This window comes from Dipodomys spectabilis, unplaced genomic scaffold, assembly GCF_019054845.1.
Source record: "Dipodomys spectabilis isolate Male_0828 unplaced genomic scaffold, ASM1905484v1 ptg000147l, whole genome shotgun sequence".
NCBI classification, from domain to species: domain Eukaryota; kingdom Metazoa; phylum Chordata; class Mammalia; order Rodentia; family Heteromyidae; genus Dipodomys; species Dipodomys spectabilis.
In genome coordinates, this window is record NW_024870824.1 from 11,054,948 (window position 1) to 11,068,863 (window position 13,916).

General features: G+C 36.6%; 1 protein-coding gene across 1 annotated transcript; it reads right to left on the bottom strand.

The window, feature by feature from the left end:
* Positions 1-599: 599 nt before the first annotated feature.
* Positions 600-12,700, bottom strand: Yipf5 (Yip1 domain family member 5). The gene is made up of 6 exons (XM_042692090.1): positions 12,581-12,700; positions 11,747-11,866; positions 6,519-6,691; positions 5,186-5,331; positions 3,049-3,230; positions 600-1,521 (listed from the first exon to the last, which is right to left on the bottom strand). The coding sequence occupies exons 2-6, from the start codon at positions 11,854-11,856 to the stop codon at positions 1,359-1,361; spliced, it is 774 nt and encodes a 257-aa protein (XP_042548024.1). The 5' UTR covers positions 11,857-11,866; positions 12,581-12,700; the 3' UTR covers positions 600-1,358.
* Between the last annotated feature and the right edge of the window lie 1,216 nt (positions 12,701-13,916).

The following is a 13,916-nucleotide window of genomic DNA, read 5'->3' on the forward strand; positions in this document are numbered from 1 at the left end:
GAAAGTAATTTTTGTAAAGCAATTTTGTTAAGTTTGAAATCTTAACCTCAAAACAATTAGTTTTTCTCTAGAGGATTAGGAATTAACGACAAAAAATCCCCACCTATTTATGTGATATCAGAGATTAGAAATTAAAATCTTACAAAAATGTTATAATGTCATGTTATGCTTGAAACCTTGTTCTAAAAAAGTGTCATTAAGTCTGGATTTTTTATTACTTAAAGTGTGCTCTTTAAAAGGTAACATTTATCTGTACATACCAAATTTTTCTCGTTACCAGGCTTGGTTCACAATCAGAAGCAGTTTCTCAGAAAAAGCCAGTGATCAATCAACATATAGCATATAATTTTCTTACAGGTTCACTTGCAAGAGAATTAAAAACCAAATAAACTTAAGATAAGGAGAATATAAAATCCAATAAATTTAAGACAAGGAAAAATATAATTCAAAGTCGTTATTTCTCATTTTTCTTTCTTTTCTGTTTTTATGATTTCTATTTTAGAACTGTACGTTAAATTGGAAGTCAAAATCAAATCCTAGTTATAAAAAATGAGACACACAGAAGAGTGCTTTAATAAAAGTAAAGTCAACACAGTAAATGTAATTGGGAAAGTTTTAATTAATAAGCATCAAATAAATTTTACAATAACTGCAATACCGAATTGTAAAATTTCAAATTTTCCTCAAAATGTTAGCAATTTCCTTTCTTCTGGGAAACATGGAGATCCAACTAAGCATTAATGTGGCCAGTTGATGTTAACATTGAATCTAAGCAGCTATCCACATTTCATGTCTACAATAATGTAGACTGTGAATTTCTCATGTCTCTGATTTTTACCAAAAATTCTTGAGATAATTTATAGGAATGTCAAGTTTCTGAAGTGCAAACTCACAAAACCCTGCATACAGATTTCTGTTGTAATGTACTAACTTGAGACCATAGTAACTTTTCTAAGTCCTTGGAAAAGACTTGTGCAGTAAGACTTATTTCTTGTTTACTATAACTGCACTGTTTTTAAGAAAGACTATCAGCTTTGTGGTTGGTTTCCTAGTTGATAAAAATCTATCAAAAATGTAATTTTTAAGGAAAAAAGTTGTTTTTCAAAGGCTGCAAGATCAGGAAAGAAATAGCACTTCTTTTCTGTATAAACACAAACAATTAAAGCTAGCCACACTGCAGGGAAATCCATACAGTATTTGGATGTTCTATAAAAATGAACAAAAGACACATGTTCACTTCCAGTCTCCCACAGTCTACTGGAAATCTTGAAAGTTGCTCTGCAGCTGTTTGCTGGTCCAATTTTAGAGTTCAAAGTCCTTTTTGGCCCTCTGATGTCTGCATCCCAGATAAATTCAGTTCAAAAGACAGAAATCAGGGCAAAGACTCCATATAACAAAGCACAAGGATATGCTACTAGAAGCTGCTGTCCTTCCATGGCTAGTGCAGAAATAAAAATCTTGGAAGCAGAAAAACTACACCATCCAATAATCCCAGCAGTGAGAATGATTCCTATCATTCCTCTGGAAACAATAAAAAAGGGGATTGGGGAGGAAAGGGAAAGGAAAAAAAAGCAGATAACATTACACATAAGGCAAGAACACTAAAAAAAAAAAACCCCACCATCCTATTACAAAAGTATGACTTTTAGCATTTTACAAAATTTAGCAGTTTTTCAAATGTTAAAATGCATTCCTCAGAGAATTCAAGCATGTTGAACTATCCTTGTGATTAAAAAGTTCATTTATAGCTACATTTTGCTCTTTTAAAACCCAAGGTTTTACAACTTTGGTGTTACTGTTATTTGGGTTGCATGTATCTTTGCTGTAGGACATTGTTAGCATGTACAGTATCACCTGTGGCCTCTATCCAGGTGATATTAGCATACCTTTCCTCATGGCTGTCATACCAAAATTAATTGTCGCAACTTTTGGCTAAGCAACACTGTTTTAGTACAAACTTTAACTTCTGTAAAATTCAAATATCAACATAGCAATTATTAACAAAAGACAATAGATTTTTCAACAAAAGCCCAAAGAAGGAACAGTATAAAATCATCAACTTGCCAAATTTCTTGTAACCTCTTCTCTTGTACCTCCACTTTAAAACTTTTCAAGTGTAACTTTCTCAGTATAATAAAGCCTAATCACTAGTAATGTCCCGTACTAGCCACAAGGAGGTGCTTGAACTCTTGCCAAAGAATACACAATGGCCACAAGAAGAGCTACGTTAGCAATAATTTACACTTTTGATTTTGATATAACCTAAAATATCACAAAGATACCTTCAAGTACAGATGAGAGCCTAAATACTTTTTTGGGGGGGGGGAGGGGGGGTTCAGTTGTGGAGCCTGAACTCTGGGCCTAGGCACTGTCCCTCAGCAATTCAGCTCAAGGCTAGCACTCTTGAGCCACAGCGTCACTTCTGGCTTTTTTCTTTTTGCTTATGTGGTGCTGAGGAATCGAACCCAGGGCCTCATGCATGCAAGGCAAGCGCTCTACCACTGAGCCACCTTCCCAGCCCAGCCTAAGTACTTCTAAAAAGAGGACAATAACAGCCAATTGTCACAAAAGATAAGGGTTTCATTACCAAGTTATAAAAATGGCGAATAGGGAATATGCATTTATTACACATACAATTTCAATAAAGCATATAAGAAGATAAGCACAATTTTCACACTGACGTTAATGTTTTTCCATTTCTTTTTCTTTTTTGGTCGGTCAGTCATGGGGCTTGAACTCTGGGCTTGGGCGCTGTCTCTCAGCTCAAGGCTAGTACTCTACCACTTGAGCCACAGCACCAGGCTTTTTCTGTTGATGTGGTACTGAAGAATCGCACCCAGTGTCTCATGCATACAAGGCAAGCACTCTACCACTGAGCCACCTTCCCAGGACAAGATCTTAAAATTTATTCCTACTATCTCTGTTCATCACTCAAAAGCATACAGAATAGACTCACCTATACAACATGTTTGTTGAACTGAAGGTGAGGTAAATGCTATTAACATAGAACTGGTTATTATCAATCCCAAGATAAAGATCAATACTTACTGTAAAGAAAATATTACTGCAAAGCTGGAAAGTAGGATCATGGGAAGAAGACAATATCCAAGGACACTTGCCACACAACCAAATGAAACACCTGTCATACTCATCAAGTTTAACAAACAAAACATTCCTAGACAGCCAATTGCACTGATCCCATATACATAGCCAAACTGGATTTTGCCAGCCTAGGAATAAAGAAAAGATAACAGGTTAAGTGGAAGAAGTCAGTTATTTAGGGCCTTATTTCACCTAAAATGGCACAAATAGAAAAGATTCAATTTGTGAATACCAAAAATCTATACAACTATATACTGTTTGTTCAGAAATTGAAAGAGTAGACTAGTTTTTAATATTACTTAAGTTTAAAGTATCATCTCCCAATATTTTCCCACTTTCCTGGTAGGATATGAGGCTGGCTAGAATTGAACAAATAAAGAGACAAAATCATTGTACAATTGTCTAAAATAGTACATCTAAAAAGAACTTTGGCAGATTCTAAGCAAATAAACTACAAAAATAAGATGGAAAGCCATTTAAAATGCTTGGATAATTCCAATTACTAGAAAGTACCCAATTCCAACTAACATGTGCCAAGGCAACTTATCTCCATTGGCAGATGAAACTATAATCTTTCTAGTACTAAAAATAATTTTATCATCCCATCATATGGGTGTTAGAAGACCTAGGGAAAAGCAAGCCAGGGTTCTGTGGGGAAAGGAGAACAAAAAAAACAACAACAAAAAGAGGAATATAATAAAGATATTTTCTCAGTTAAATTGTCTCTTGTGGAAGATATTGCTAAATACTTTTAGGATGGTAAAGATTATCTACTAGGAACTACCTTACTAGTCAATCTATATGCGCTACACCACATTCAAGTCATACTATCATTAAACAGAAAGACCTTTTTTTTTAAAAAAAAAAAAAACTAGATTCTTGACATATAAAACTCAATCTTTAGAATCTACAAATTATGGTAGATAGAAAAGTCTGAACTTTTATGGCCCAGCATTTATTTCTAAATAATTGATTTAGTACATGGAAGTCTGGATCAGTTGAGTTTGATGATTTTATCTATGCAGCAATAATAAAGCCTCATTTGCACAGTGCTTCTGAATTTGCAAATAACCTATCTTGTTTTATTTTCAAAACAATTCTGTTAGGAGGGAAGCATAGGACTATTATCTGTTAGAGGGATCTGAAGAATTAAATAATAGAAGAATTAATTAATAAATTAAATAGGAGCACTGAGTTCAAGCTCAGGTCTTCTGACTACTATTACATTATTTATCTCATAAAGCAGATATATAAAATAAATAACTATTTATTTTCACAATATTTCTTTTTGTTTTCAATATCCTTTAGCATTCTTGTGGACATGGTGAGGTACAGACAAAAATTTGCTGTCTTTAATGTTTTAATTCATTAAATGTTAAATGTATAGGAAAGTAATCTTCAGAACACTGAGCAAGATCTACTACAAAAGTAAAACTGCATTTTTTTTTTTAAGGAACAAGAGGGGAAAAATATTGTCAATCTCTGAAAAGAAAGAATTGAATGGAGGAATGAACCTATGCATTATTTACTTTGTTTTTCCTTATTGTTTTAGAACACTTCGTAGGTAAGAAATCATTTGAAAAATATATTGCACAGAATCAGAGGGAAAAGGGAAAATAAAATACAATAGAGGGGCCCATCAGGTGCACTGGACACTGATGAAAATGATCAAGTAACTCAAGGGCAGCGATGGGAGGGAGGGAATGAGAAAGAAAGAGGGAACAGCTAACACTAAGCAAAAGGAAAGAAATGTACGTATCACCCAACGTGAAAGAAATATTGAATTGTCAAAGCTTATAGAATTCACAGACTTTATAGATAAAGATAATGACAGTTTGCCTTGTGAAGGTTAAACTGTGTTTGTGACTTTAAGAATCACTATCCTACAATACTGTGAAATTTGTGTGATCACTTAATTTCAATAAAAAATTATTTTTAAAAATATACTATCAATGGAGAAGTAGTGAAGAGGCCTAAATTTAAGTAGGTCAATACCATTTAAAAGAATAGGTACTAGTAGTTTCAAAATGGCTTTTGGTGGTATATTCAAGTCTCATATCAGCAGAGGAAGCAAGTGTCTTACCAGTAACAACGTGGCTCCAAAGGCAAGGCAGAAAACCATGGGTCCTGCCAAGTCAGTCTCATTCATGATGCTGCCATCTGCTACTTTTAATGGATGCAGCACAGTCAGTGTTTTTTGCCAGATATGGTCAAAATTGATTCCCAGCTCTAAAAAACGGAAGTCAAGTAGGATTTATGACATAATTAATTTAACAGAAGCAATATTGGAGAGGGAAACAAAATGAAACACTAAGTACCTAAATAGGATCTAGTATCATTCAATGATACATCTTCAATGCCAGTCTCCACTGTTTGTGGTATTCCTCATACAATTAACTTCTGGTTTGGTATTAGAAACGATACAGAAGTGATAAAACCCTAACTACACCTCTCAGCTATGTCTGCTCAGAAAAAAATTATCTATCTATCTATCTATCTATCTATCTATCTATCTATCTATCTATCTATCTATCTATCTATCTATCTATCTATCTATCTATCTCAACAGTTTTAATAGTAAGGAACTCTTTACTTAGAAATTCAGAATATCCTGCAGGCCCTGTGAACAATATATAAAACTACATTCCTATAAATATTTAAGGGAACATTTATGGCTTTCATTTTATATTACAAGGGTACTTCAGCTATTAAAATTTCAGAACTTCTGCTTTACGTATTTGCAAGATAATTTGAAAATCACCGTATCATAAAGTAATCCCAGAAATTGCTAGTTTATTTTCATAGGAACAATGAAATACCATAGAATTCCTTTCACTTCCACAGACCAAATTTAATTAATAATCTAAAAGTCATATGCTAATATGTTCCCATATTAATACACTGTACTATCACTTTAGAAATCTAGAGCCCTCTGACCAAATGTCATTCATATACACATTGTTCAAAATGAATTACTTAATACAAAGCTTTTTCAACTCTAAGATTATTCTTTTAAAAGAAATGGTAATAGCTCCAGATTAAGATTTGTTTTTGATGACCAATTGGATACTACATAGCACATGTTGAACATCTCTACGGAAAACCCTGAAATCTGAAATGGTCTGAAATATAAAAATTTTCAACATTAATACCAAAAAGTCTGAAGGGACAACCAGTTTCCAGGTCCCATTCCTACTCTACAGAGTAGCCTTTACTTTCGCATTTCTAAATAAACTCTTTACAACTGTTTAAAAATAAAAAGTTCTAAATTGTGCAGCATTTCAGATTAGAGCTATTGAGCCAATAAAGGCTGTGAAAATTCAACATTTAAAAAACACTTCAAAATCTAAAATACTTCTGATCGAAAACATTTCAGAGAGGAGATAAGCAAACTGTACAACCTGTATAATTTTTACCTTCTAATAATGGTGGCTCATCCTCAAAGTTGTTTCCATAGAATGGCTGGCTTGTGGTTGGAGTATATGTCTGAGTTGGTTGATAAATCTGCCCAGTGTATGGCTGTTGTGGCTGCATCATGTCTGGAGGAACAAATCGGCCTTGTTGCGAGTAGTCATAGCCAGCATACTGTCTATATATCAAAGGAAATAAAAGTGGTCAGAAATATTCCAACCTCAACCATTAAAATTCCGTAAATCCTAAATGCTGATTTGATAGAGAATTCCTAGTCATGCAACTTCTAGACTAGCCACTTTGCTACCATCTGAATGGTTGAAATGATTATTATTAAATTGATCACTTACAACAAAGTCATCATGTTTTGTAGAAAATCTTGATGACAACAGTATTAACTTTTGCAACATTTAGGCAGTTCAAAAGTTACTAGACTTTAAATATTAGGAGATAAGCAAATAAAAACATAAACACCTGGTCTATTTTCCTTGCTTAATGATGGTACATAATATTAAGATTATGAAATAACTTGATGTTTCAGATGACAGATGAAAGCTTAGGATAATAGTCTTTGTACTACATGCTATATAAGTGGATATCCACTGAATCACCATTCTTCTTCACTCTTCATAGTACAATAATTTTTGACAAAATGATTAAATCTCTTCAATCAATATTAGCTGAGTATCATTGGTTCACACACATAATCCTAAGGAGGCAGAGACCTGGAAAATTACAGTTTGAAGCCAGCCTAGGCAGAAAAGTCAGTGGGACTCCCATCTCCAATTAACTAGCCAAAAGCTGGACTGGAGACATGGCTCAAGTGAAAGAGTGCTTTCTATGAGCAAGAAAGTTGAGCAAGAGCTGGTATTGGCGTGTACATATGGGATTTATGTCAAATTATTATTAGTATATATTATGTTTTAAAGAGTATTTAAAAATTTCAAAGTGGTCATATACATATAATCTTATTTGCATTATCATAAATTCTGCTTGCATAGTGAATAGTAGACAACTTTCTAGTAGGCATATTATGAAACTGCATCTTTAAATATGTTTCAACACCTTCTGGAACAATATCATTTATATACTAATGGGGCTAACTACATAGTAAGAAATAAAAGTAATTATTTAAAGGATACTTCTTTAAAGGAACTTATTTAAAGGAACCTGGGTAAAAATGTGAGACGTTACCTCAAAAATAACAAAAACAAAAAGATCTGGAAACCTGGTTCCAGTGGAAAGTACCAAACACTGGTACTTACAAAAAAAAAATACACTAGACCAACTCATGCTTATGTAAACACTATCTATTTTTTTGGCATATAATATGGTCCTCATGCTAATTATTATAATAACAAAATATAAAAATAGCTATAAGTACATATACTGTGATCAGTGCATGCAATAGATTACTATACTATTAAAAAGTCATTTTATAAATACTGATGAAGAATGATAAAAATGGAGCAATGTTCAAAATTGCAAACAATATATGCAACTAGAGTGACTGCTCTTTATAGAAAGTAAACACAAACATACACATATACTTGTATATACTTGTATAGTTCTGGAAGTATCCATTGTATATCACAAATATTCTTTCTGCTATACATGTAAACATGAAGTGCTAAATTTTTGGAATTTATATATATATATATATGTATATATATACATACATACATACATATATATATATATATATATACACATACATACATACATACATATATATATATATATATATATATATCCAACTGGAAACAGCATCAATATACTGTTGAATTAAATATCCTGTTACATTTAAAATGCACTGATCTATCTTTCTCCCTGAATGGATCCTTGACTCACGTATACTTCCTTTAAGGTCACAAATATTACCTTTAGTTATGCTATGTTTTAAAGTTTTACTCATGCCTCTTTCAAAACATGACATATTGAACTCTACAAGACTAAAAATCTTGTTTGTTAATATTACCCCTAATTTTATCAGAAAAGAAAAAGTTCAATTAGTAGGAAGCTGACAATTTCATAGTGACAAATCCTCATATTTACCTGAAGACTTGAAATTGGCCAGGGAAGACACATACTGCCAATTACTCTTTTGGAAACAATAAATCGTTTATTCATTTCTGAGAAACTATCTGACAAATACTCAAGTCTAACTAATCAGTTTATCTGCCAGCTGTTATTTCAAATAAAAAAAAGTACAAGTTTGGATTGGTACTCCAATTGCATGTGTTTCAGAACATCATAACTTCAGTATGGAACAGAAGTGCTAAGTCTGTTTCCCATACTGTCGCATAAAGAAATTAGTACAATGTAGGGTCAGGACTTAATGCTGACAATTATTGCTCTTTGTATCAAGATAATCTTTAAAGAAAACTAACTCATGGTAACCTCTGTGTGCAACATTAAAAAAAATAGTAAACAATTTGATATCAATTCTTGATTCATTCTCAAGTACCAGTGGTTTTACCAAATGTTGCAATATTAATGCAAATGTTAACCCTCCTAAAATGGTATAGGAAGTATTAGTATTGTTAGGAAAATAACTTTTGACCTTTGAGGCTTCCTAAAAACCTTCAAGAATCCTTAAGGTCTGTAGTCTACACTGAGAACTGTCAATATAATCCTATAAATTTCATATATGGAAGACAAATACTTGCAGATCATTTCAAAGATGGCATTATTATGCTAACTCCAAGATAGAATTTTACTATTGCCTTCTCGGTTAAGACCTCTTCAGGAAAAGTTCTGACTTGCTCCTGTTAATTTTAAACTAAACCATGTTATGGTTGACATGTTCTTTACAAAACCAACACTTCACAGAAGGAAAAGTAGCATATGCTAAATTACTCTTATAAGCACTCTGTATCAACAACAAAGAAAAGCCTCTTAACACAATGGCATAGGATGGCCCACTTATGTTCATGAAAATCCTCAGATATTCTGTAAGAATATAATAAGGTTAATCAAAGACAATACCATAATCATACTCCATAAGAATATCATGAGGTAATCAAAGACAAAACCATAATCTCTCTCAATATCCTTAAAAAACAAAACAAGTGGGCTGGGAAGGTGGCTCAGTGGTAGAGCGCTTGCCTTGCATGCATGATGCCCTGGGTTTGATTCCTCAGCACCACATAAGCAAAAAGAAAAAAGTCGGAAGTGGCGCTGTGGCTCAAGAGTGCTAGCCTTGAGCTGAATTGCTGAGGGACAGTGCCCAGGCCCAGAGTTCAGGCCCCTTGACAGGACCCCCCTGCCCCCCCCAAAAAAGAACAAGTGAATGGATGAAAGTCTGATATTAGTATATCTTTTCAAATTATATCTAGAAAGCAATGTGGGATTCATACACTATGATAACTGTGGAATTCCCATAAAAGGAAACCACAGAATGTTAAAAGTGACTGTAGAAATGTAAAACTAATATAAACTAGAAGACAATCTGAGTATTATGCTACTTGAACCTAGATTTTCAAACAGGGAGCTAAGCTTCTTGTTGCTTAGAGAACTGAGATGGTCATTTAAAATACCTTAAGGTTGTAGATCTATTTGCAATATAAAAGGGGGGGTGGGTAGGAAGCAGAAAGGTACAATTTTTTATAATGCCCAGAAACTCACACTACTGCTCATACATTTCACCTTTTGTTTTCCTAAGCATCAGCAACATCCATACTGCTAACTGGAAGTAATGGTCACTAAGTATCTAGAATAAAACTTCTTCACTAGTATTGAAGCAATGTTTACTGTTACATGATTTGTTTAGAATGGAATTGTGAGAATAATTAGCAAAAGAATGTATCTACACAACTACTATGTAGAGACCCAAATTAGATGATTACAGATGAAATAAAGAGGGCAAGCCACACATTTAAATGATACAAATAAAGTCAGGACAGAAACATAGAGACAAACTCAGGAGATTTCAATCTAAGTGGAATTCTGTTGAATCTAAGGATAAAGATCATTTTGTAAAAAACTGACAGGTTCTCCAAAGGCCTACTACTTATATACACAAGGATTTTGCAGATGTATTCTAGCTAATGTTGTAATCATTTTCCCTAACACACACACAACAATCATCAAAATATATTTAGGCATTAAACATATTTAGGCAAATAAATTAAGGAAATCTCCATGATTTTTCTAATTCTTCCCAATGAATTGCTTAAAGAGATAAATCCTCTTTGGTATGTAAATGAAAATTTAAACGAAAGAAAAAAAAAGTAATGCATAGGAGATATACATGCTCAGTCCATTTGTTCAACAAGTTAAATTTGGTACATATTTCATTCAAACCAAGCATATTCGAATAAGCTAGGATTATAAAAATGATAACCTATGCAAACAAATGTGTGGCACATTCATTCAGCTAAATTAATTAGAAGGACTCTTTCTGTATTCTTCTTATTGACTGACTAGGTATACAATCTCCTTTGCAGTTTTTCTGGGATAGTCTTCATGAAGTCTGAAATTGAGAATCCATAGAGAAACAGATGACACACAAATTGCATGAAGTTACACACACCCTTAAGAGAGTGGTTAATGACTATAGAGATGTATTTCCAGAAAATAGGCCCATAGTGTTCATAAGATGTCTTAGATTGCCTTCAGTTAATTTTTTTTGCCACAAATACCAGATACTATAAAAAGATAACTTTACTTTTAATAGTTTAGAGCTTCTTCAATCAACAACTAGTAGCTTCTGTAAGACTAGTCATAATTTTGCTATACAAAGAGGTTAAAAATGCTTTATTAAAGTCACAACCTTAAATTATCAAACAGTGTCATGAAGCACTCTCCGTTTTAGTTGACAAAGTAAGAATTGTACCTATCTAACTAACAAACAAGTTTTCAAGCTGAGAGACAGTGCCCAGACCCAGAGTTCAGGCCCCACGACCGACCAAAAAAAAATAAAAACAAAAAAACAAATCTTCAAAAACATCTTAATTCTTACTGGTTTGTGTTTATTTAGCTACCTGAAGTTCTCAAATGATTTGGAAATACTATTATTACTGGACGAGCTACTTTTCCTCCCCCAGGACACCTGGAGGTTTTGCAGACGACACCCAATTTTACACAGAGCGATCCCAAAGAAGATTAAGAAAAATAAAGTGCCTAAAAAGGGTTAATGTTTACAAAGTCAATTTGGGGCAGAAGCAGACATCCTAAATACGTGTTTCTCAAAGATATAAATTAATCATAACTGCCACAGTTGTACAGTTACTTGCTATAAGGTCCTCCACTTCCTCCATAATCATAGGTCTGCTGAGACTGGTCATCGATGCTGTAACTGGTCTGGAAGAAATCCGGGCTCACGTTATCAAAGCCCGACATGGCAAACGACCTGTAACGAAAGGGAAATGGCAAACACCTGTTTACACCCAAGGTCCTCCTCGATTCGTTCCTGGCCCCCTGCTTAAAGCAAATACATCTGCAAGGCAAGGGACGTTTCTTGTGTAATTGTAGGGGCCCTGCGCTGGAAGGGAAAGGGTCTGGTCTTCAAGCTGAGCCGCAGAGGGCACCGAGATCTCACGGGGCCCAGGAGCCTCCTCAGGACGAGTCTTGGGAGGAGGAGGAGCTCTGCAGGGAACTGATGCTACCAGACCAGGATGGCTGGCTGCTCCCCTGGAGACGGAGCTTCGCAGAGGACAGGGCCCGCAGGCCCCTGGCGAAGGAGGGGTGGGGGGGGAGGTCCCGGCCTGGGCAGGAGAGCGCGGACCCCCCCCGAGCGCGCAGACCCCTGCGGGTCGCGGCCAGGCCCAAGGCGCGGAGCCCTGGAGGTGGCGGCCGGCCCGGAGAGCGCAGACCCCCGCGGGTCCCTGCCAGGACGCAGGGCGCGGGCCCTGGGGGGCGAGGCCGACTCCGGACAGGACACAGCGGATCCCGGAGAGAGCGCAGACCCCACGGGGGTCGCGGCCTGGAGGCGGGGCCGCGTCAGGACAGGGACCCGAGGGAGCGAGGCAGGGGTGGGTCGGGGCCGGGGCGGCGCGGCGCCCCAGCGGAGCCGCACCGCTGCGGACAGGCTCCAAACACTGTGACGCGGGCTCGGGACACTTACCCGACGCGGAGGCGGCGGAGGCGGAGGCGGCGGCGGGGTTTCCAGAGGCCCCGAGTAACCTCCAAACTCAATTCCAGACCCAGTACAAGCCCGGTTGCTACGTGTCACCGCTCCAAAGAACTGCTTCCGGGGCACGCCTGCCCGCCCAGGCGCTGTGGACATAGTCGGCTTTCTCCTCCTGGGTTGGACACCGGGTGTGAAAGTGGGCGGGATCCTGATTCCGGGCATGCGTTTTATGGATTGGCTCTGAGAATGACCAATAGGAAGCGGGAAAGTGCTTCCGGCAGCCTGGTCCGCAGTGAAGACAGAAAGGCGCAGGCGCAGGGGCAGGAGCCAGAGCCCCTCCCAGCCGAGCTATCCAGGGAAAGGCGGGAAAGTGGGGGAGCTAGGGTGGAAAGTGAAGGCTGGAAAGCTGGGCAGCTGAGAAACGGAAGCCATGGACCTCTTCCTCGGTCTGCAAACCTGATGGCTGCAGCCTCCTGGGTCGGACCGCGGTCTGGGAGTTTATGCATATTATTGAATCATTTCGACCTCACGAGGTGGTGACCCCTCTGACGTTTCATTCATTCTGTGCTAGTTGCTAGGTAGACCAAAGTGAACCCAAGGTAGGTGTTATCCGACCTGGGTGAAGGGGGGAAACCCCATAGATTCCTGGAAGATAATTCATGCCCCTACTCATAGTTCTTGGAAAGGTGTGATCTTCTCTTGAAGGAATCAGGGAAGCCGCTGTGAGGGTGATGGTGAGGTGGGAAGGATAGAAGACAATGCAGAGCTGGGCTCTTCAGGGCCCAGAAAGTGGCCTGTGCAAAATCTGGCTTGAGCAACAAAACCCCGTATGAAAGAAGGTGTAGATCAAGGCTTCTGCACCTCTGCATTGCTGATATTTTGGTCCAGAAGATTTTTTTTTCCGGGAGGAGGGACCTCTTGAGCTTTCTGCTTTTAGTGAATGTTTTGAAACTTTCCATCCAGCAATTTGATTTTCTGGAGGCACTCTCCAGCCTGTTTGTTTTTTATGCCTGTGCCCTCAATATAATTACAATATATGCAATGTGCTGCATATAATATATAAAATATACTAAGTATTAATATATACAATATATATTATGCTATGTATAATATACTCTATATGCTATATATATATTATATATAGTTATATATAATATACTATGTACAATCTATTCTATATAGTATATCTATAAGTATATAGAGTATATTATTATAATAGTATACCAGTTTGGTTGATAGTTACATAATTTAAGCTACATTATCCAGGAGGCTTAGTTTTTAGTTATCCATGCATATAGTGATTCATCACTTTATCCACTTGGTGATATTA

What these genes read in the sequence shown, in the direction of transcription:
- Yipf5 (XM_042692090.1), bottom strand. Translation starts at nt 11,856, where the DNA reads ATGTCGGGCTTTGATAACGTGAGCCCGGATTTCTTCCAGACCAGTTAC. An exon ending in AGTGGAGGACCTTATAGCAA is followed by an intron (nt 6,692 to 11,746) that starts GTAACTGTACAA and finishes TTTGATATATAG; the next exon opens with ACAGTATGCTGGCTATGACT. An exon ending in TGAGCCACCATTATTAGAAG is followed by an intron (nt 5,332 to 6,518) that starts GTAAAAATTATA and finishes TCCGTTTTTTAG; the next exon opens with AGCTGGGAATCAATTTTGAC.